Source organism: Peromyscus maniculatus, chromosome 2 (assembly GCF_049852395.1).
Source record: "Peromyscus maniculatus bairdii isolate BWxNUB_F1_BW_parent chromosome 2, HU_Pman_BW_mat_3.1, whole genome shotgun sequence".
Taxonomy (NCBI): Eukaryota; Metazoa; Chordata; class Mammalia; order Rodentia; family Cricetidae; genus Peromyscus; species Peromyscus maniculatus.
This window is the reverse complement of record NC_134853.1, coordinates 22,649,328-22,673,305: the sequence shown is the minus strand read 5'-3', so window position 1 is coordinate 22,673,305 and position 23,978 is coordinate 22,649,328. Positions and strand designations below refer to the sequence as shown.

The following is a 23,978-nucleotide window of genomic DNA, read 5'->3' as shown; positions in this document are numbered from 1 at the left end:
TGCTTACTACAATTTCTTTGAGTATGTACCCAGAAATTGGATCATGTGGTAGCACTTCTTTGTGTGTGTGTGTGTGTGTGTGTGTGTATATGTGTGTGTGTGTGTGTGTGTGTGTGCAGCTACTCAAATACCTTATCTTCAGCCTCTTATATCTGTTGTCTATGTACTTTACCCAATCTACTAATAAGTCTTCCCACTGTGCTTTTTATTTGGCCTTTTGATTCCATTTATAAAATTTCTTTTGACTGTTTATCTCTTTGTTGAACTCTTTTTCACGTTCTCAGAGTCATTTATATTCTCTTTGAATTTATTCCAAAGTTTTATGTTGTTGTTGGTGTGTGTGTGTGTGTGTGTGTGTGCGCGTGCGTGCGTGCGTGCGTGCGCGCGCGCGCACGTGCATACCTTGCATTACCTCATTGAATATTCTTATTGTCATCCTTTGAATTCTCCTGAATTTTATCTTATTCATTCTCAATGAAATCCATTACTTGGAATTGGTAATTTTTAGAGGAGTCATGTTGCCTTGATTTTTCATATTTCCTGTGTTTCTGATGGAACATGGACATCTGTATTAGTTTACTGATTCAAAAAGGGGGGGGGGTCCTCTGGGCATGGTGGCACACACCTTAAATCCCAGCAGTCAGGAGGCAGAGGCAGGTGGATCTCTGAGTTCAAGGCCAACTTGGTCTACAAAGAGAGTTCCATGACCTCCTCCCCCACCCCCAATGTACTTTCCCCCTGTATTCTTTCAGTTAACATGTTTGTGATTTTTCCAGTATGACTAGGTTGTAGTAGAGTTGAAGTGTTACTTTTCCTCATATACTAAATAAATGGTTTAGTAATGAAACCCTCAGTTTATGTGCTCAGGACATGATCTCAGAATCTCAGATGCTGAGGACCTCTAGGAAGGATAGTAATAACTAAAAGCCAAATTCTACTTCAACTCCAGTAACTTTGGGAGACTAAAAGAATGAGGATATTACAGTATCTGTTAATGTACTTATTGCTAGGGATAGGACAGGAAGGAAAATACAATAAGTAAGCCTAGTTATCTATGTAAGAGCAATGAGAAATGATAAAAGAAGTAATGTGTAAAGTGGGGAGGCTGTAAACAAGAAAAGAGATAGGTGGTATCATACCAAAAGAAACCTGGGACAAATGGCTATCTGTGATGCCTATTAGCATACCAAAGAACATGCTGGCATCTAGGCTCTCTCAGCATTTCAAGTACCTGTTACAGAATCCATCCTGGCATCCCTGCTCCTCTCAGCTCTTCTCACCCCACCCCCTACCCTAAACTTCTCCACCTCATGGGCTTCCCTTCCCCCAGCTTCTCATTTCTCTATAATCCTGCCATTTGAGCCATGCTCTCTCTTGGACCCCTCTCTGGGATCTCCTGCTCTCCTTTCTTCTTTCTCCTTCTTCCTTCCTTCTTTCTTTCTTCCTTCGCCTCCTTCTTCTCTTCCTCCCCCCCCCCTCCTCCTCTCTCTCTGTCTGTGTCTCTCTCTCTCCCCCTCTCTGTCTTCTTCCAACCCTTCTTCTCAGGGCCTGGTTCATTCTACTGACTATGTTCAGTCTACTACTTTCTTCCTGTTCTGGACACTTCCAGATGCCTCTAGCTGTACTCTTCCTCATGTCTACAAGAAAAATCTTCCCCTCAGCCATACCTTGGAGCAGTCATGTCCTCACTTTATACAGGTAGCATGAATAGTAGAGTGGATAGAAACTTGCACCCATACAACCTAAAACACTTCCTGTGCCTGAGAGGCTGAGGCAGGGAGATCTCCCAGTCCAAGACAGCCTGGGTCCTTTGGGAAAGACTGTCTCCAGAGAAAGAGGGAGAGGGAGAAAGGGAAGGAGAGAGAAGAATTAAAATTAGATAGCAAATTGTGTCTGTATCTTTACAGTCACTTTCATGAGTACAGGTATAGACTGTTTAGTGCCTTGTGTGTGTGCAGGGGCAGAGTCTCTGGTCACTTGTGAATGTACAGGTGCATACTGTATGCGGTCATTCACATATGCAATGGCTTTACTCAGTCACTTGCTTTATAATAGATGCAAACTGTCTAGTATAGTCTCTGGCATATGCACAGGTAGAGGTTTTCTCTATGCCAGTGGTTCTTAACCTTCCTAACGCTGTGATCCTTTAATACAGTTCCTCATGTTGTGGTGATCCCCAACCAGAAATTTATTTCATTGCTACTTCATAACTGTAACTTTGCTACTGTTATGAATCATGATGTAAATATCTGATTTGCAGGATATCTGATATGCAACCCCCAAAGGGGCCACTACCCACAGGCTGAGAAGCGCTACTCTATGCAGTTACTTGACTGCATGTGCATTGTCTCAGGGCCATCATTTGTCTTAGTGTAGGTGCAGGTCCTATTCCTATACTGTCTTGCTTTTCCTTCTCTGACTACATGGAATGGAGCATAGCCTTTCTAGTATACTCTTTTTGTGTTGGTCTTTGTATTGTGCATATCACAACCACAGAGTGTAGTCTAGATTAGGCAATGGTTCTTATAACTAGAGGTATGTTTCAGTCTCTAGGAATTGGACAGGGCTGTTACCAATTTTTCCAATAGTATGCCTTAGTACCTAGTACCTTTAAGCTCTTACCACTGCTTATCTTTTCTTCCAAAGACCTAGTGAGTTTCACTCCCAGTGTATGGCTCAAAGCAGGTTTCCACTGTGTAGGACACTGCATAGTTCTGGCTAAGGTTTGCTCCAGAGGTGTCCTGATTGCCAAGACTCTGAGAATCCTTCCATAACACTTGCCCTAAGTTCTCAGAGAGGCTGGTATAGGGAGGGCATTATGTATCTAGAGTCACCTACCTGTCAGTTCAGCAGGGGGCTAGCATATTTTTTAATCATTAACTATATTTCAGGTGGGTTGAATATTTTGCATCTGTGAAATCTAATTGGTTTTCAGTATTCAAATCTGTTCCCTGCTGGTTTCTATTTAGTTTTTCTATCCATTCTTAAAAGTGGGGTGTTGAAATAGCTGAATGATCCATTTTTTTCTCTTTCAGTGTCTTTGGATATTTTGGGCTTCTGTTATGTGTATTTTTTTCTACAATTGTTATATCTAGATTGTATTTTCCATCTATACTTTTTTTGGTCTTTAGTCATTTTGTCTGTTATTAGTGTAACCATTCCATCTCTTTCTAGTACTGTTTACATGAAGTACCACTTATATACTCTTACCCTCATCCTGTGTTTCTTTGAATCTCAGTGTTATGTAACATATATTGATTCATGTTTTTAATGCATTCTATCAGTTTCTACTCAATAATAGGAGGAACTGTTTATTCCACTTTGCTGGTTTTATGTTGTCATGTCATTTTGTTTCTCAGTTCTTCAGTTTATGTCTATTTTTTTTTTGGTATTAGATTATATGCATGTGTTTAATTCCTTTATTTTATTGCTTATTTTCATTAGAATTATAGTTTATAGCAATGTACTTTGGGCCAGGAATCAATTTCATTAGTATATAGAGATTGGTTCTTATGTATCTTTATTCTGTTTACTCTGACAAAATTTGCTGTCACTTTGTGTCACTTTGGTATTTGACCTCCTAGCCTCTGCAACCAATGTGAGAAATAGGGCTGTGTTGTTTAATGCATCCAGCCAATGGCGTTTTGTTACAGCAGCCAAGCCCACTTAAGACAGGCACCCCTGGCTACTGGTGAGAAATATGCTGTTAACCCCTATGAAGATGGTTTATACTGATGTATGGTTCCTTCCTGGTGCTTTAGGGATCATCTTATTTTGATGGTTTGTACCTTTTGCTGTGGAGCTCTCTGAATTTCTGTCTTGAGATTTGTTCTTCAAAGGAAGGATTTGCAAGTTGGAGTTTCAAATCAATTTTTAGTACCTTTCTCTCTCTGGTCTCCTGAAACTTCCATGTATGGATAGGTTTAGTGCTACCCCACAGTTCTCAGAAGCTATGCTTACTTTTCTTCATTCCTTTTCCTCTCATCTGACCAGACAGGATAATCTCAGTGGATATATCTTCATGTTAGCTGATGTTTTTCTTCAGCTTGTCCAGGTCTGCTGATGAGCTCTTGCTATTGAACTTTTCAGTTCAACTAAACATGTGTATAAACTGTAGCCTGTAGATTCCCTAGTGCTAGGATTACAGGCATGTACCTGTAATTCTGTCTAGCTCTTTTTCAGTATTTTCATCTCAAAAATTTGTTTTTTAGCTCCTTCTTTTGTTGATATTTTTATAGTAAAACTTTATTCCTTTTTTTTAAACAAATATTTTATTTTCAAATTTTATGTATGGAGTGTTTTGTCTGTGTGCATTTCTATGCCACATGTGTGCATTACCCCGAGGAGGACAAACAGGGTACTTGATCTCCTAGAAGTGGAGTTATAGACAGTTGTAAGCCCTTATGTGGGTGCTGGAAACTCAAACTTGGGTCCTCTGAAAGAACATTATGTGCCCTTTACTGCTGAGCCATCTCTCAACCCCCTTTAGTTTCTATTTTTTTTTTTTGGTTTTTCGAGACAGGGTTTCTCTGTGTAGCTTTGAGCCTTTCCTGGGACTCACTTGGTAGCCCAGGCTGGCCTCGAACTCACAGAGATCCGCCTGGCTCTGCCTCCCGAGTGCTGGGATTAAAGGCGTGCGCCACCACCGCAAAAAATACATTCATCTAGTGTGTATGTGTGTACACCTGAGCATGCCATAGCCTGCCTGTGAAGGTCAGAGGACAATTTGTGGGAATTCGATTATTGTAAATAATCTTTAATGTGATACTGGACTGATTGCTAGTATTTTCTTGGGAGTTTTGCTGTTGTATCTCTACTGTTGTCTTCGTTGTTGTTATCTTCCTTTGGTTTGATAACATCCATCCATTTGTTTCTTTAATAGAGAGACTTTTAAAAATTAAGTAATAACTACATTAATATATTAAGAAGTAATGGTTTTTACTTTGGCAGGACTGGTTTGTAAATCTAAAAGCTTGAACTGATTCTCTGTTCCTACTTTAACCAAAGAGGAAGGGTATTCTCCATAACATGCTGCCTGGAACAAGGGGTGGCATACACTGGCAAACTTCTCCCTCTGCTTTTTTTTAGTGCTCTTATTAGAAGGCTAAAACTAGGTGCTATAATTTCATCAATTTATTCCCTTAGCTCTTGTAAGGGATTTTGGGATTTTAGCGATTAAATTTGCTATTCCAGTGAAGAAAAAAAATGTCTAAGAGTCTTACTCTGCTACTGCTCTCTTGCCCTTCCTCCTCTAAGTAGTACTGAAATTATTCCTGGGCTGTGTTCTCAAACATAGTTGAGTTACTCAGAAACAATCTGATGCTGTAGAGACTTGTCTTAACTTCTGTTAGGCAGGACTACAGCAGCATCTATATAGTTCCAATTTTAGTATATGTGCTGCCCAAGGGAGCACTAGAGCAGCATATAGATTAATTTTCCTATAATTGAGGCAGAACCAGATGGGATGGCTTACAACTGTAACTCCAACACTCCTATGGTGAGGTGGGAAGTGGAGGCAAGAGAATTTCCATAAAGCTGGTAGCTGGCAGCCTAGAATATGAGAACAACCAAAACAAGAGATTCTTAGTCCTCCAAGGAAAGGAGAACCAACTCCCAAAAGTTGTGCTCTAACCTCCATACTCATTCTGTCACACACACCACCACCAACACCACCAACACCAACACCACCAACAACAGAAGTTTAAATGTAAACTGATTTTAGATAGTGGACATTTTAGAAATTGAAATGGGTGGATATGGAAAGAGAAGACACTAACTAGCATACTTCTGCTACTGCTAGTATAAGCATGACATCAGCTCTTGCAGTATAAGCTTAAGGAATAGTCTAATAAATGGTAGGCTAATCAAGGAGAAAATGCTCCATGTTTGTTTCGTGTATAGGTAGTAAATGCATTAAAGACTTTCTAGAGGCTGGAAAGATGGCTCAGAGCACTTGTTAGTCTTGCAGACCTAGGTTCAGTTCTCAGCACCTACATGGTGGCTAACAGCCACCTGTAACTCTAGTTCCAGGGGATCTAATGCTCTGTTCTGTCCTTAGGGCACTGCACATACAGTATACAGACATACATGCAGACAAAACACCAATATACATAAAATAAATTATTTTTCTTCCTTTTTTCTTTTTGATTTTTGAAACAGTTTCTTTGTAACCGCCCTAGCTGTCTTGGAACTAGCTCTGTAGACCAGACTGGCCTCAAACTCACAGAGATCCACCTGCCTCTGCCTCCCGATTGTTGGGATTAAAGATGTGCACCACCACTGCCTGGCTAAATAAATCCCTTTTTTAAAAAGGAAATTTTGTGTTTGTGGCACAGTGGGTTGCACATGATACCCCAACACCCTGCCATTGAACTGTACCACTAGCCATTCATAAGAGATTATTTTATTCAATCGCTCTGATATGTGGGAGGAGGTCTGAGCAGCAAGTTTAAAATCCTGTTTAACCCTTCTAATGAACTGAATTTGTACAACTGGATAACAGATTTAATAATAATAGTCTATAGAGAGGTGTGTATATGTGTGTTTCAAAATGTGCCATTTTATTTCTACTAAACATGCCAGGACACAGAAAGTTTCTGTGGAAAGTAGATTTAAATAAATTTATATCTTTTTATGTTGTGTATTTGGATCCTTTAGCTATAGCTCATACACAGGGGAGGAATATAATAAGAAACTTGCATGCACAGAACTCATAGGCAGGTCCTTCTGGTCCCCCAAGAAAAACTAGCTCAGTCTTCACAAATATTTTTTACTGCAGACAATTTTTCCCCAAATGTACCATAAATCTGGTGGCTCTCCATAACACCTGAGTTTATGAAGTTTAGATATTTAGACTTAATTCTTTGTAGAGAAACTCAGATCGTCTCAGTTGGGGTCCATTGTCCAACAGTGGCTATGAAGGTGATGTTATAGCTGGCAGTTGTGACTTTCTATTTATAGCAATACAGATGTTGAAAAAGGAGATGAGACAGTACAATGAGTCATTCATTACAACCCTATCTAAATGTATATTCAGATGTTATTTCTCTGTTATATTGGCAATTGTCTTAGATTTCACCACTTTCTACCTTGTATTATAGCTCTGTGTGTCCTATCCTTTAGTTCCTAGGGGGCCATGTCTGCTTTTATTTGTACCTTTTGTTCTTAATTCATCATTATGCTAAGTAACATTTTGCTAAATGAGAACAACAATGGAGAGTACTCGTGTAATTTTTTATTACGATCAGCATTCTCATCTTTTATTTTTCCTACTTTTAGTGGTATGCGATCTGCATTAGTGATGTTGGAGACTATGAAGGCATCAAGGTCAAGATTGCAAATGCCTACATTATCAAGGAACATTTTGAGGTACTGATTTAAGTTCATCAATTTAAGAAGTCAGTAGTTTTCTGAGTGGATGTGTTGTAGTTTCAATTACTGTATAGAGAACATGTTACTGCATACTTGTATGCCAACTCTTGTATGCAAAGGCATGAGATTACTTGAGCCTAGGAGTTAGGGACCTATCCGAGGAAACAGAACAAGACCTATCTCATTTTAAAAAGCACAGCCAAAGCCTAGTGGGATACAGCAATAATAGTTCATTATTTCTTCCCATTTTCTGGGTCAATTGAATGTATTAGTGCTTTTGCCTTGCTTGGTAGAGCTACAACCATTATATGCTTTACTTAGCTAGGGCTGGGAGATTCATGATGGCGTCTCATCTATCTTAGTTCCTCTTTACTTGTCCTGTTGTTTAGGGGTCTAGCCCAAGCTTCTCTACAGTATCAGAGATGGCATTCAAGAGTGAATGCTCCAAAAGAAAAGTTCCAGTGTACAAACTTTTTCAAACCATTTGTAGCACAACTGATAACCCTGTATTGAATTTAAAAATTTGCTATCTGTAGTGGCACATGCCTTTAATACACGTACTCAGAATCAGAGATATCTGTGAGTTCAGGACAATTCTGAGACACTGTCTCAAAAAAAAAAAAAAAGTCACAGGCTAAGCCAGTTTCTGTGGAAGGTTTTGAATGCCCATTAGTTAAAATATAATAGTCTAATACAATTGACACACCTTTATTAGTAGTAATGATTTTGTTTATGATTATGCTGTGTGTATTTTATGTTGTTTGAAATTTCTCCTTAAAATTAATTTACTTCTTTTAGTAATTTTTGTTCAGTGGTAAAAATTACACAGAAATCTATATATTTCATATTCCATGTGCACACTATTTTATTATTCTTACACAGAGAGCAAAACTACCATAGAAATGTTCAGCATTTAAAAATCTTTTATTATTATAGATCATCTCAAAGCACATGTAGGAATGGGCTGGGTATGCTACTCAGTAACTCCTCAGAAGCTGATGGCTACAAGTCCCAGTTTCTGGCTTATGTAGTTACTAGAGAAAAATAACATTGGACTAGAAACCAGGACACCTAACTTCTCAAACAAGTATTGTTACATATTACAGTTTGTTTACATGTCCTATGTTTTAATATACCTGAATTAAGATTGCATCACAGAATTAGTGTCACCTTACAGTATAAATTAGAAGTATTCTTCTTCTTCTTTCTGTAATGGGTGTTTTGCCTGTACATATGTATATGCACCACATGCATGCAGTGCCCAGAGGGTCAGAAGATGGTGTCAGAACCCCTGGAACTGTACTTACAGATGGTTGTTAACCTGCCACAGGGATATTGGGAACCAAACCCAAGTCCTTTGCAAGAGCAGCATGTGCTTTTAACTGCTGAACCATCCCTCCAGCTCTGGAAGCAGTATGTTTTATTCTTTTTAAAGGGGTACATAAAATGGTTTTGTGTCACATTGATTTGGGTAGAGGTGATAATGAGAAGACATTTCTCCAATATTCAATTAAATTTAACATAAAGGACTTATTTATCCTTCCTTTTATCTTAAAGAAATAGTAACAATTGTGCTTTATTAAACTATTTTCAGAATTAGATTAATTTGTATATTTTATGGGGTTTCTCACCTCCTAAACCAATTTCTGAAGCATGTAAAATATATCTTTAGTCTAAGTCTTTAATAGTGTATTGAACAACTTGAACCAATTAAGAATATGAGGGTGAAGAGACGGCTGTGTATAAAATATCTGACATGCAACCATGAGGGCCAGAGCTTGACTGCTCAGCATCCATGTAAAATGTTATGTGTGGAGATGGGCACTTCTTCGTTTAGTGTGTGCTGAGGCAAAGGCAAGAGGATCCTCGGGACTTGCTGGCCAGCTGGTCTAACCAGTCAGTGAGCTCCAGGTTGGTAAAATCCGGGTGAAGAATGATTGAGGAGACATCTGGCTTTAACCTTTCACCTAAACCCATATAAACAAACACACATGGGGGGCGCAGTGAAGGGGAAGAATGTGTCCTGAGGGAAAACGCTGTTTTGATTACAATGCAGGTTTGGGGCTAGAGAGATGGCTCAGTGGTTGAAAGTGCCGAGACTGCTCGCCCAGAGGACCCCAGTCCAATTCCCAGAACCCACAGTAGGGGGCTCCAGCGCCAAATGGCCCAACACCCTCTTCTAGTGTCCATGGGCACCTGCAAGTGTGTGGTATTTATTCTCTCTCTCTCTCTGTCTCTCTCATTCTCTCTCTCTCTGTCTCTCTGTCTCTGTCTCTGTCTCTCTCTCTCTCTCTCACACACACACACACACACACACACACACACACACACACACACACACATCTTTTAAAATGCAGAGTTATACTTTTCTTTTTTTAATTCACTGCTGCTTTGGTGTTTAGAAAGATTTTATTTCTTAACAGAAAGCCATTGAGCTGAACCCTAAAGATGCTACTTCAATTCACCTTATGGGTATTTGGTAAGAAAATTTCAGTAATGTTTCTGTCCTATTTAGTGTGATCTTATTTCGTACTATGTATAAGCAATATTTTATTTTACAATATATATCTAAGCGAAATAAACTATTTAAAATACTATTTAACAGAGCTGAGTATTAAATCACTAAATAGCACTTGTGTATATATTGCTAGAAGATAGTAAATGTAGGCAGACATGGTGGCGCATGCCTGTAATCCTAGCACTTAGACAATGGCAGGAAGATTAATGAGTTCGGGGCAGTATCGTTCACATGAGACCCTGTCTCAAAACCCTCTTTCTCACCACCAGAAAAATAAAAATCCCAAGAAAACTAAAAAGACTTTAAGATTTTTTTCTGTAGACCTCTAGATTTCCTTTCTTGGGAAAGACCTCATTTACAATGCTAAATAAAACTGCATTCTTATAAATACAGTAGGTTGCCACAGGAGGTCTTTGTATCTTCAAAACATCAGATTGAGATTTGAATATTCTGGAGAACTATGTAATCTTTCTTCCAGTTTCAATGTGACCTTGTGTCCAATATGAGGAATTATTTTGCTGGTATGAGGGCATACTAATGTTTTAAATATTTGCTGGTATAAAAGTCTGTCGTACTCTTTTACAAAAGAAATACTTTTCAGATAAACTACCCACTGAAGATTAATAATTATCAAAGGACAGCCACTTAATCAATAAGCAAATGTGTGATACAATCTATGCCTCAAGGAGTTCAGTCTCTAGTCAAAGATCTGAAACAGTTTTTTTCCTACTTCAGAAAGTTGTCATTATTTTTGGATGCTAATTATTTGCTTCACTCTTTTTTAAATGGGCATAAATTAGTGGCTGATATTGTTATTCATGTATAGTACATTACGTTTTGTCATTTAAAAAAATTCTGAATTTTCTTATTCAAAACTAGTAGTAAGCCAGGCATAAGCCCTTCAACAGTGAAGATGAGGCAGAAAAGGATTAGGAGTTCATGGCTAGCCTGGGATACATCTAAGCCATTCTCAAAAGAAAACTTAAAACAAATTGTAATAACGATCCTGTGTCGCTTAGTTGTTCTAAGGAACAAATAAGAAAGAGAGTAATGTTGGTCCAGTACCTGGCACAAAGTGACCACAGTTGTTTACATTTAATCACAAAATAGACCCAACTCCTGAATCAGGTCTGTCTCTAGATAATAAACTAAGTATGAATATTAACCAACTATGTATCATGTAAAGTTCCAGTTATTTAAAATAATTATAGAGGATTCCTTTTATAATATCTATTAAAATGTTTGGTTCTCTGAGTAAAAATCGTACAATTTGAATGTGTAATGCTATCTCTTTCTTGCCCTGTAGGTGCTATACATTTGCTGAAATGCCTTGGTATCAAAGAAGAATTGCTAAAGTGCTGTTTGCAAATCCTCCTAGTTCCACCTATGAGGAGGTAGTATGATGTCCTTTGTTAAGTTAGTACCGATTTATTAACTACAGTACCATTCTACAGTGTCCACACATATGGAGATCTGATTCTGTGAGGGACTTGAGCGAGTTTCTAATGATCCAATTCAACAATATCACAAAGGCTTAATACTTACTGTCCAGGACTGGTGAGTGCTGTTTTTTTTTTCCTTGTTGTTTAGGTGAGTGGTTTAGGCTGATAATTCTGGTATATTGTCAGCAAAAGTAGCTAATGGCGAAAACAGACCTCCATTTTCTGTTTGTAATCTATGCCACATAGAAGTCATAAAATAGAGAAAGATAGTAATTGTTATCCATTCAGTAAGTTTTAGATATTATACATAGCAAGTCATCTAGAGAAATGAAGAACATGTAAGAATTGATTTTAAAAAAAATTATTGAGTGTGAAAGGCTCCTCATATTTTAAAGGCTGTTTGATTTTCCTATAAAAATAAAATTTGAAAAGAATTTGTATACAAGCTTTAAAGTCCACCCTTTGAATGCTGGGGTTTGAACCAGGATCTTACCACTGACCTACCTTCCTAGCCTACTGGATGAAAATCTTAAGTCTATTTATCCCTTAATTTTCAAAATATAAGGAACTTGGCAGTTGAAAAAATTTATCCTAGTATTTCTCCTATCATAGTAAGGAGTATTTGTTGTTGTTTGTCCCTAGGAATCTATGGTATACAATCAGATGTTGAGGAACCTGGTTTCTTTCCATTCCCAGTCAAAGCCAAACACACACACACACACACACACACACACCCCTACCTCTATACCTCAAAAAGTATAAGCAGTGAATGAATTCACCATTTAATCATATCTAGTTTGTATGAGAAGTATGACTATCATGACTTAGGAGAATGGTAGCAGCTGAATTATGCATGATCAGTTCCATAACTTTGTGCCAGGATAGTCTGGTACAAACTCAACCAGGTAATTATAAGAAGTGATCTTCATTATTAAAATCCTAGTTTTGGATGATTTAATAGTGTTATATTAAACCTATGTTAATCTCCCTACTGAACTTATTTCTTTTAATAATCATTTACTTCCTGACACCTTTAATAGTAAGAATAAATCTTAAAGAAAATATGGGTTTTGTTTTTTTTTTTTCCTGAGTTATTGAATCTAATTCTTTCTATTCTATTTTACTCTTTGTATTCTTAACAGGCCTTGAAATACTTTCACAGGGCAGAACAAGGTGAAATACTTTTATTTCAACTATTCGAATAATATTGTCTCGGTGTTGACTATGTCATAGAAAATTATAAATCAAGATAAATATATATTTGCTTTATCTTTCACATTAGATAATATAAAATTAAAAAATTTATATGTATGGGTATTTGACCTGCATATATGTCTGTGTACCACGTGTATGTCTGGTGTCCTTAGAGACCAGAAGAGGGCATCCCCTTGGGGCTGGAGTTAACAGACAGTTGTGAGTTGCCATGTTGGTGCTGGGAATTGAACCCAGGTCCACTGGAAGAACATTCAGTGATCTTAACCATGAATTCTCTCTCCAGCCTCAAATTTTAATTTTTTTTTTTAATAAGGATCACCTAAATAGGAATTGCACTTAAATTCAGAGTTCCAATTCAGTAATGTTCCCATCATTTAATGTAATTTTTTATGAGGCAGCTTGCACAAATTGTCTAATTTGATATTTTATAGTTAGTTAGAGGCACCTGAATGGATACTATTTAAAACCAGGCTAATGCAGTATATTGCATTCCATTGTGAAAGAGTTTGTTTTTCTTACTTTGATTAAAAAAAAAAAAAAATGGCTACTCCTGTAACTCTGTTGCTTGCCTGTCCTACATTTCTCCTTAAAAAACATATAGGTCTGTGGTTGTTAACTCAATGGCACAGGGCTTTGCTGACATGCACAAGGCCCTCAGTTCAGTCCCCCAAACAAGAAGAAACAATAATAGAAAAAGAAGTTTCTGTGACCAAATGTACCATAAAAGCCACTCCAAATACCTTTTCATTTTCTTTTTGATAGTTCTCACTACAAAACTCAAGCTGGCCTCAATGTACCAATTCTCCTGCCTCAGCTTCCAATTATTGGAATTTTATAGGCATATGATACCCACATTTCCTAATAACAGAAAACTAAGGTATCTTTTTTTAATTTGAGGTGCTTAAGCAATTTGGTGATAACTATGTTTGAATGTTCAATATTTCTAACTCAAGAGTTTTGTTCACTGCTCATTTTATTGATGATTTTTGAGCATATTATGAATATGAACTGATCCTATTCATGAATATGAATCTAAGAATGAAATTATCTCAAAGGTGTATGAAACTGTAATTCTAAAGCAAAAATTAGACCTTAAGATAAGGTTTGGCAGTCCTGAATGAAGTTGTGCTCCTCTGCTCATGGAGTTAAATCCTTGGTAGCTCCACTTGCACATAGGATTTTATCTAAGCCGTCACTTTCTGTAAGTATAAGGATGCCTGCTCTAGTCCAGAAGACCCTCCCATGTTGTGTGTCATATACCTCCCATATGGGTCTCCTGATTCTGCTGTTTGTGTGTGTAAGGCTGTGTGTGAGTAGATGGGATATTTTTCTTTTTGGCTCATGATTATATTTCTATTTCTTCACATATGGTACTTGGCTGACTTCCTGGATGAGGATGTAGATGCATAAATCAGTGTACTTAACCTTAAAATGTTGAAATCAAAGAAACTAAATGACTCTGAGTTTTAAGCAAATGCAGGTAATCATAAGTTCTATCCAGGAAAAAGTAGGCTTTTTTTTTTGTTTTTTGTTTTTTTTAAACCTAGAGCCTGGTATGTGCTAGGCATGTGTTCTATTACCAAGCTTCATCCCTGGCCTACGAAAGCATGCTTGGAATAAAGAAAGGCCAAGATTATTAAGAGGAAACTATGTGAAGTTAGAGCTGAGTGTGGTGTGCATGACTGTTGTCACCACCAGCACTTAGGAGACTGAGGTACTATGAAATTGAGTCACAATGAATTTTTCAGTTCCAGGCTTACTTGGACTACACAGCAGAATTCTCTCTCAATAAAAACAACATGAAACAAAAAGTTAGTGAGAGGATTCTTTTATACTTGCCTTCATAGACTTCTTAAAAAATATTTTTATTTAACATATAATTATACATATTTATGGAGCATTGGTAATTCAGTGTATTCATACATAAAGTAATTATCAAGTCAAAAGTTATCTCCATCTCAAGCATATATCATCTCTGTATTGGGAAATACTGGAGTCTTGTAAGTCTTTGAAAAATATATAGTAAATTGTTAAAAATATTTCCCTACTTTTGTGATCCCCTATCCAGCTTCTGGTAACCACTATTCTATTCTCACATTGCTAAGCTTTGTCTGTACTTTTCTTTCAACCAAGAATATTCTCTACTATAGCTGTTAAAATCCTGTTCATCCTCCAAGATGTTTATCAATTAGTTGTCGGGTTTTTTTTTTGTTTGTTTGTTTTTTAAATGTGACTTCTTATAGTGCATAAGTTTATATCTGGCAAAGTATTTAGTTGTGTTCATGTTTCCCTCTCTGTACCTAAGTATAGGAGACATTTAACAAATTGATCAAATTTATATTAACCATGACTTCATGCATTCCCTCATTCACTGAACAAATGCACTAAGTATATTACTTTCCCTACACTATTCTAGGCAATTGGAATACAATAAGGATGGGTGGTTTAAAAAGGAAATGGTTCTTATATAGCTCATGTTCTATCAGCATGAAGATACCATATACTTAATTCTTAAAGTGAGACCTTGGTATAGTATATATGGAGCCCATAAGTATATTCAATACATAATTATCTTAGGGTGGTTTTTAAAAGGTAACAATTGAACAAAATATATTAGCCTAATCATTGTTTTACCACACAATTTTATTAGAATTTAGACCAAAAAATTTAAACCTATAAAAATAAAAACACTATTTCTCTGGAGCTGACTTTGTTTCTCTTCCTTATGTACAGTGGATCCAAACTTCTACAGCAAAAACTTGCTGCTTTTAGGAAAGACATACTTGAAACTAAACAACAAAAAGCTTGCTGCTTTCTGGCTGGTAAAAGCCAAGGGTTATCCAGCACACACAGAAGAAGATAAACAGGTAAAATATCTGTAATAAAGTAAGGCAGATAGGCTTTCATTGAGGCATTAGTAAATAAATGAACTGAGAACTTCTTTAAAAGTAGAATTGTTTAAATGCATAGTATTGTGGAAAGTACAAGTGCCCATTTGTTTATTTACCTTTACAGTTTACAATGAGAACTCTTTAGTTACTATCACCAAATGTTATAAGTTGCTTGCTGCAGTGCAGAAAATTGATGTGTATCTATTTATATATATATATATAAAATCAGATGTGATTTCTAAAATGTACGAGTCAACTCAGCCATAGATGCTTATCTGACATGCACAAAGACCTGGTTCAATTTCTGACACTGGGGGAATGGAGTTGGGGTTAGGATATGGAAGGTTAAGAGAATGAACTAGAGTTCTCTTGGAGTTTCATCTAATCATCACTATCCAGAGACCTTATTCATACCATGTCCTGTCTTTATTATCTTGAAACCCCTAGAAACCAGTCTAATTAACAATTTTCATTTTCTGGCTGCACTATTTATATGTAATGTGTTTTTTTTTTACTTTAGATACAGACAGAAGCTGCTCAGTTGCTTACAGGTTTGTGACAAGAACTGAGAATTTTTTGGAGAAGGCAACAATGTACCTAACACTTTGTACTTCATTGATTTATAAAAATGATACATTAACCATAATGATTCTGTGGCTTTTTTTTCCCTAGTTCTTTGATGTGTGACCATTTTACACAATAAATGTACAAAATTCTGGGTTTCTTCACAAGTAAATGGGTAAAAGAAACTGCCACATTGCCCTAAGAGTAGCAGTAATACACTTCTCTGGTTCATACAGACATTTTCAATTTGGAATGCCAATAGGAAAAAATGGTATGGGATATGTAAGAACTGATCACATCAGGATGAGAGGTTTTTAAAAGAAGCCTTTGTGAACAGGTGTCATATGAGAGAATGGTTTTCATGTTGTAACTGACTGAAAGTTGCTATCTTAGAGAAAAGGTAAAACAAGAGTTAGGTGTTTACGATGTTGTGGGTTCCTGGCATAAAGAACCTAAGAGATGTGTCATAGAAGTCAGCCCAGATAAGAAAAAATATTATGGAAGCTTTTCCTTTTTAAAATGTGTTATAGCTTCATGTATGGGTTGAATTTGTCAGTTGACAAATTGTAATCCTTTATAGAATGGAGGGACACAGACTTCAGGGTGAGAAGGAAATGGATGTATTTAACAGGCAAGGTGCTATCACTTCCGTCTGAGGCACCACCACAGCAAACTGAACATTTTGTAACACCTGAAGCTTGAATGCCACTTACACTAAACAAATGTGAGACTGTGTATAGGCATATTTTCTCCAAAAGACATGAGAATTGTAATGTTTTAATAAATTACAGCAAAATGTGTAGGTGTGTGCTGTACCTGTTTTACCATGTAAACTTTCAAACGTTGGAATACATCCTATACTTGGATTTAAGGTGTTAATACTTTGCTATATCCTATTTATATATGTATATCTATTCATATATAATGGATTTTTAAACCTTTGAAATTACAGATATCATACCCTTAAGTGTCTCAGCTGTGCCTTATGCTTTTCAGAATAAATACTACATCTTCCAAAACAAATACATCACCACACCTATTACATTATCTCATAACAAGACATACTCAGATTCCCTTAACTGTCCAAAAAAAAAACTGCTTTTTGAGACAAGAATTTGATTTGCAGCAGATGGTTTTAGTACAGAAAATTTTTTCCCACATCTTACAACATAGACATTTGGAGAGGCCAATCCAGTTGTTATCACCTGTCCTTCATTCCAGATCAGCCTCTGAGAATCCATGTTTCATCTTGTCTTCTGGACTCCAGTTAATTATATTCAGTCTTCTTTGGCTTTCATATTCATGACTTTGAAATTAACTTGTTTCATTTTCTACTTTCATTTCCATTTTTGATACATTTTGTTTTGCTTAAAAACATGATAATTGTCTTCATTTGCACACTCTGGGGTTTGGGTTTTTTGTTTTGTTTTATCTTTTTCTTCATTTTTTTCCCTTCCTGACTTTTGTCAGCAACCACTTCATATCTTTATTAATTGTTTAGTTGTGAAGTTTAGCTACTTTTCATATTCACATTAGTATATTATGCTAAAGAACTTAATTTTTTTACATTATATCCAGGTCCTTGTACTTCTTAAATAAGGGCTTTTTTTTTTTTTTTTTTTTTTAACCAGATATGTATCCCAGCTGCTTCTGTGGGTTTATCCCTTAGAATGGCTTTTCTAGTGAATTTTTGTTATCACCTCAAAGGTCCTGGAATCAATCCCTAGCACTCACACACAAAAAAATTATTTCTGGAGAGTTCTTTTTGTGAAACAAGGTATTTTCCAGTAATGAAGACTTTTGTGGATTAGAGGATCTATCTTCTGATGCTTTATAGACCTTCTTTATTTTAAAATAATTAAGATTCACAAGAAATTACATAATATAGTACAATCAGGTTCTGAATACCCTTCTTCCTGTTTGCCCTTGGATGACATGTAACTATGGTTTTATAACAAACTAAGAACATACTGGTATGATCTGTAGACCTTAATTCAAATTTTACAACTTTTAGATGTCCTCATTTTATGTCTAGTTCTTAGTAACCTCATTATACAAATTTTTATAACTACCAACACAGACATGATACAGATTTGTTTTACTCAGACATCTAGTGCTCTATATAGCCATAGTCAGCAACTTCCAGTCCCTCTTATATTCCTGACACACCCTACAGCTAATCTGCTATACATTTGTCATTTCAAGACTCTTAGGCAAATGCAATCTTCTGGAATACAACCTTTGGAGATTGTGCCTTTTCACTTAGCCAGATCCTCTTATAACAACTAAGTTCAATCAATATTTTTTCCTTTTAGTGTTAATATTTTATTACATGGATATACTCTTGTATCCACCTGTTGAAGGTATTTGATTTTTTTCTGATTTGTGGCTATTAAAACTAAAGATGTTTTACATTCATGTTTATTGTGGCATTGTTCACAAACAAGTTATGGAATCAGTGTAGATGTCTATCAAGTGGACAAAGAAAATGTATATATTAACAAACCAGTTTTATTCAGTCATAAAGTGAAATTACCTCATTTGCAGCCAAAAGGGTGGAACTGAAGATGACCTTGTTAAGTCTATATAAGCTCAGATGGATACTGCATGTGGATCCAAATTAAACAAACAAATGACATGAAAGTAGAAGGCAGATTACTTGGGAAGAGGAAGGAGGTAATGGTGGGCTGGACATGTCAGAGCATGTGTGAAAATGTCACAGTGAAACCCATTATTTTGTATAGTGAATATATACTAATAAATAAAATTTTAAAGCTGTTATGACCTATTTTTTTATATATTTATTTTCCTACATGGGATAAATGACCAGGAAGACACAGAGATTCTGTGTATTTTCTAAGTTCTTGTTTTTACTTCCAAGAGCCTTATTCATAAGGTTTCACCTTGGTTCTTGATGTGGGCCCAAGGGTGAGACCACTGCTCAGAGAATGCACCCTTTAATGCCATTATCTCTCCTTCCTGTAAAATTACCATCTGACTCTGTGTGCAATCCAGACCTCACTTTGTTTGAGAAGGTAAATTTCCCCATGCACATAGTTTGTTGTATTCTCTATGCTAAACATACTACAGACATAGCAATGGGTGATTTCCTCTCCTTAACTGTGTCTCCTACCTTTGAGGACTGCATAAAAGCTGAATTTGGATTTGTTTATTGGTAGTGCAATGGCTAGGGGAGCATAGGCCTTTGAGCACACCAGGGAAAAGCTGGGGGTCTTCTTGGTTATTTGGTTGTCCCCTTTCCCCTCATATTCGGCAGTGAATCTGTTGTCACTTCTTGATAACAAAATACTCCCAGTGTGAACCATCAACAGGCAATGGATGCTACAACATAGCTTGTCAGATTTGTCTCATCTTTAAAAAAGCATAATGAAAACAAAACACCAAGTTAACCACAAGGACCAAGAGAATAAATAGTTCATGAGAAAAACATAGAATTACTGCTTTAAACAGAAATACTATCATCACTTTAGTTGCATTCTCCTTGGTTGAATTTTGGAGTAGAGCTTTTAGAATTTAGTACATAGCACTTTTAGATTTATGTCAAATTCCCAGTTGACATTAAACTTGATCTCTATGTTCAACAGATTAAGAAGTAGGGCATGTTACAGGAGAACTTTCATTTCACGTTTCAATAACTGATTTGTTTTGCTTCTTCATTGTTTACTAGATCATGTTAATGTTTAATTAAATGTTAAGACACAATAAGCCTACAATAAACTACGTTTGTTTGGCATCAGTTTACTAAGAATACTGGAGTGCAGGAAACATGACTAGCCACAGGGCAAGGTTAGGCCTTGTTCCAGGAAACGAACATGTAGCAATAATGTAGCAGGAGCATCTACATGGTTCTCCAAGAACCAGAGTCTCCTGAAGAGACAGCTCTGGGCATACAATTTTAAGAGTTTTCAGATTCAGGGAAACCCCATTACCACTCTCAGTTCAGAAACAGCTTACTCATTAGGGTCTTTGCAACCCCAAACAAAAGCAAGGGTGTCTGGCAATTAATTGAGTAGATATACAACACCTTATTTAGTTTTCAGGAGAACTGGGTGAAATCAGCTTGAGGAAATAGTTACATTTTTATTTTCAACTGCCTAGAAAGTACAGAAAAGAAAAAAAAAAAGACAAGGACAAAACAAAAAACCAAATAGTAGGTTCTTTCCCCAAAGATAGTTGGCCTGAGTTGACTGGTAAAATTGTTTTAAGCCTATGAACCATTCCCTAGGCTCAATTTATTGGTGATGTTGGGACCATCACTATTATAATGTATTATTAGCCCATCTCTAAGTCTCCCTCATCTCCCATTTTGTTATGACTGTATAGTGGGTCCAGTTCAGAATAGGGATGGGAAGGAGAGAAGACAGGAGGTGAACTACATCTCTTTGATTTTATGTTCACTACTGAGAAGATAAGACAAGTCTGTATGTATTAAAAATATAACTGCATATGAAAGATAGATGGGCCTGATGAGGTCTGCAAACTAGTCTTCACCAGAAAATTGGTTTGGTCTTATGGGCTGTTACCAGTGTGAGGTAACAAAAAGAACCAGCTCCCTGAAATGCCACCTGAAAGCCACCTTGAACCATATCTGCAAAATGATAGTCTCAAATACCTCCACTGAATGAAAGCCAATACTTTCGATCATAATAGTTTATTATTTTACAGAATAATTTATGCATACTTTTAAAGACTGGCCATCCTCTACTATATTACTTGTCTTATATTAGGATTAAAAAAAATTCTTTAAGCTTGAAAATAACCAGATTTTCTGTAGTTTATCAACTATGAAAATTACTGGTTTTATTTTTTCTTTTTGAATTTTGAATAAAATTGAACATAATCTAAATATGTAGAAAAATAAAATCTTGGCAAAACTAAACTAGTGAGTAGAAGTTGTAATTCTAAGTGAATTTCATAGTTACAAAATTTTAAGTTAATGAACTCTGAAGTGCATATGGAAAGAAGGATAAAAATGGAAAATATTTTTATATTAATTAGGAAGCCCAGTTTGCTAAAAGTAGCAATATCGTTCACATTAGATTTTAAATTTTTTCATACACCATGAATGCCCTCATAATGAAAATCAGTGTTATTTGGAGAAAACTTGAACTATATAAAATGGGGGGCACAAAGGATTTTTTAATGTACCTACTGAATTTGGAAACAAGTTTCATGAATTTTAAAGGGGGATATGTAGACACTAATAGAAAGTTCTTATTGTGAATATTTAAATACTTATGCAGCTTTTTGATCCATTTAGTTTAATTACATCTCTAATTTCATAAAACTAAACCTTGAGCACAAAAGCATCAAAGTTCAGTACCTTTATATATCCCTAAGTATTAAACTATCAATTTATTATTAATTAAATTTGAAGCACATTACAAGTTTAAAAATGTTAAGTACAGAAATGCCTGATTCTTTGAAATTCCACAAATATCCAGCATCCCAAAGTAACATGTAAATAGACCTCTGCTGCTCACCAAATCAATTCCAGCTGCTCCTCGACACTATTGGATCTATTACATGACTTCTGTGTTTACTGATATAACAATGATGGGAGATTTTTTTTTATCTATTCATTTAGAACTCGGTAAATTGAAGTACTTGTCTTCAGAAAAGCCAGCAGCATTTTAAAAATACACTTAAAGACTTGGCCTAAGCCCTAAATACCTTCCTGAACAGCCATGCAACTAAACACAATCAGATGTCACCTAGGAAGAAGAACATGGAACATTTGCACTTTTCCTCTGGATTAAAAGAAACAAGGCAAAGCAAATTCAGAGCTTTGTGAGTGAATGGCTGCCATGTTTAGTACACCTGGTGCTCTATAAAACTAGAGCCACTGTCATATGCTTATATAGATATATACTTCTTAATAAATTCTCTTGCTTCAAAATTTAAGGATGATCTTTTTCCTGGTCAGTCATTTCAAGGGAACAATAAATAAAGTAGAAAATGATGAAATGTTTTGCATATTTCTGTGGAAGAACGGAAAACATTGATACTTTGAAAGATTCAGAAAATTAACTGTACAGAATGAACAGCTTATATACACTATCTGTGCAATTTTTCTTGGCTGGGGTATTTAAATGCAAGAGCTCCTCCAGGACAAGAAGCCACATTCATTCTTGTCCAAATCCCTCTGTCTCTTCTATTGCAAAAAGAAGTTTTTCCTTTAGTTGTTCATAACTCTTATATGGTGGTAGATCCAAGCGATTAAAACTGAACAAAAACAAAAACAAAATCAGACGTTTTCAATAAAATAAACTGAAGAGATTTTTAATACAGTATTCTTTAACAGCACATTGAAACCTTGAATATTATGCATGTAAAAATTTTGCCAAAGGTATCCTAACATTTTAATATAATAATTAGCATATTAACTAACACATCTAAATTTCATAGAGGAATCTATTCAACTTTAAGACATAAAATATCTACATATTTGCAGAAGAATAATGGATTTAGAAATAATATCAATATGTATAAAGACTAGATTAAAAAATTGGGTTTCCTTTTGCTATTCCTGTATCATAGACCATGAGTACATAACTTTTCTTAGGTTTTTTTCACTATTTTCTGAGAAATTTTGTGTGCAAGATGTCCCAGTAGCTGGTAATACAGTGATGAAAATGCTAAGTTCCTTCTCTCGTGGAAGTTAAGTTCTGAGTAGAGATAGTCAAAATAGATACATATATTTGTTTCCTTAAATAATCCCACCATATTAAATTCTAATCTACAAACTGACCATTTTCCATTTTTTCTCAGAAAAAAGCTGATGAAATTTTTTTGAGGCTTAATGATGAAAAGAAAAATACTAAACTAAAAAAATAGTAATATTCAATTTCTAAAATATGATAGGACTAATTTCAATAGACTCAAGTGTCCATGGTTTTGGCAGCTTAGTGAACACCCAGGAAAGAGTCAAAACCTTTCTGTACCTTCATTTTTTTGTAGACACTTCTAATTTCTTTTTGCTCCCAACTATGCAAGTTAGGAAAGCTGATAACTAAGAGTCTTGAGGAAAATGCAGCTAATTTCAGCAGGTATGTAAACCATCATTAACATACTAGTTTCTTCATACTAAAAAACAAATATATTGATGGTAGCAATTTAGACTTTATATGATTTCCTTTCATTTTAAACTATGCTCCAAGAAAGAAAGACTGTTAATGGTAACTGAGGTTAGGAAAACAACAACAAAAAACTTTTTTTCAATATACTCCTATACCAAAACAGTCCTTCACACACCCTTTGCCAAATTCTGTCATTCTACTAAATCCTATTTTTTCCTCCTGATCATTTTTGTTGTCACTATACCTTCTGTCTCATCTGGACCATTAAGAATTTGTTGCTCTGCTCACTTTCCATCCACTTCCTTTCTTCACCCCCTATGTTGCTTTACATCACTGCCTGAGTCACTTTGCAAAAAAGACATACTAGCTTAGACCAGTCTTAGAAACCCTTTACTGCTAAAGCTGCAAAAGATGTAGAATGACTGATGGAAGCCTAGTATCAACTTATTTTATGCTTTTTAACATAATACACACTTTTTTCTACAGTCAAATCTTTTAGTCTAGAATACCCTTGCAAGGGAAAGTCTCATCTGTTCACCAACAATCATCCTAAATGCTAGAGATTCTAAGAAGTTTATCTACAGCATCTTACATCGCTCTTTATTTCGATTTTAGCATTCTTATCATGACTGATAGTTTTCCCCCATTAGATTAAGTGCAGAGTCATCTCTGAATTATTAGTAAATACTTAATTTAGGAAATGTTAAGCTGAATAACAGACAACAATGGATTATTTGAAAGTACTCCAAAGAGATCTGTTTCAAGAAAGTGGCCATTATGTTTGTGCTGCTTCATAAAGGACAGAGACATATTAATAAAATACGCTCATTTTTTTTAATTGGGCATTGACTATGTAAATATCAAAGTACTGGTTTTT

General features: G+C 35.8%; 2 protein-coding genes across 17 annotated transcripts in view; one reads left to right on the top strand and one right to left on the bottom strand.

The window, feature by feature from the left end:
• The window catches only part of Rmdn1 (regulator of microtubule dynamics 1), a 34,765-nt gene extending 18,682 nt beyond the window's left edge, over window positions 1–16,083 (top strand). For 2 of the 3 annotated variants that reach the window (XM_006983259.4, XM_042270805.2), the window contains exons 5-10: window positions 7,279–7,368; window positions 9,795–9,850; window positions 11,196–11,283; window positions 12,474–12,504; window positions 15,280–15,413; window positions 15,958–16,083. In XM_006983259.4, coding sequence (XP_006983321.2) covers window positions 7,279–7,368; window positions 9,795–9,850; window positions 11,196–11,283; window positions 12,474–12,504; window positions 15,280–15,413; window positions 15,958–15,996 — 438 coding nt within the window. In that variant the 3' untranslated portion in view covers window positions 15,997–16,083. Of the gene's footprint in view, window positions 1–7,278; window positions 7,369–9,794; window positions 9,851–11,195; window positions 11,447–12,473; window positions 12,505–15,279; window positions 15,414–15,957 lie in introns of all 3 variants that reach the window. The other variant, XR_013048980.1, reaches the window with a different exon arrangement.
• Window positions 1–23,978, bottom strand: part of Wwp1 (WW domain containing E3 ubiquitin protein ligase 1) — a 133,460-nt gene that overhangs the window by 5,323 nt on the left and 104,159 nt on the right. For 8 of the 14 annotated variants that reach the window (XM_076563851.1, XM_016001795.3, XM_076563855.1 and 5 more), the window contains one exon: window positions 18,495–22,247. The exons of 1 other annotated variant lie outside the window; for it this stretch is intronic. In XM_076563851.1, the coding sequence (XP_076419966.1) occupies window positions 22,148–22,247 (100 nt within the window). In that variant the 3' untranslated portion in view covers window positions 18,495–22,147. Of the gene's footprint in view, window positions 1–11,434; window positions 11,565–17,822; window positions 22,248–23,978 lie in introns of those variants that run through there. 5 more of the 14 variants (XM_006983261.4, XM_006983262.4, XM_042270798.2 and 2 more) reach the window with 3 other exon arrangements.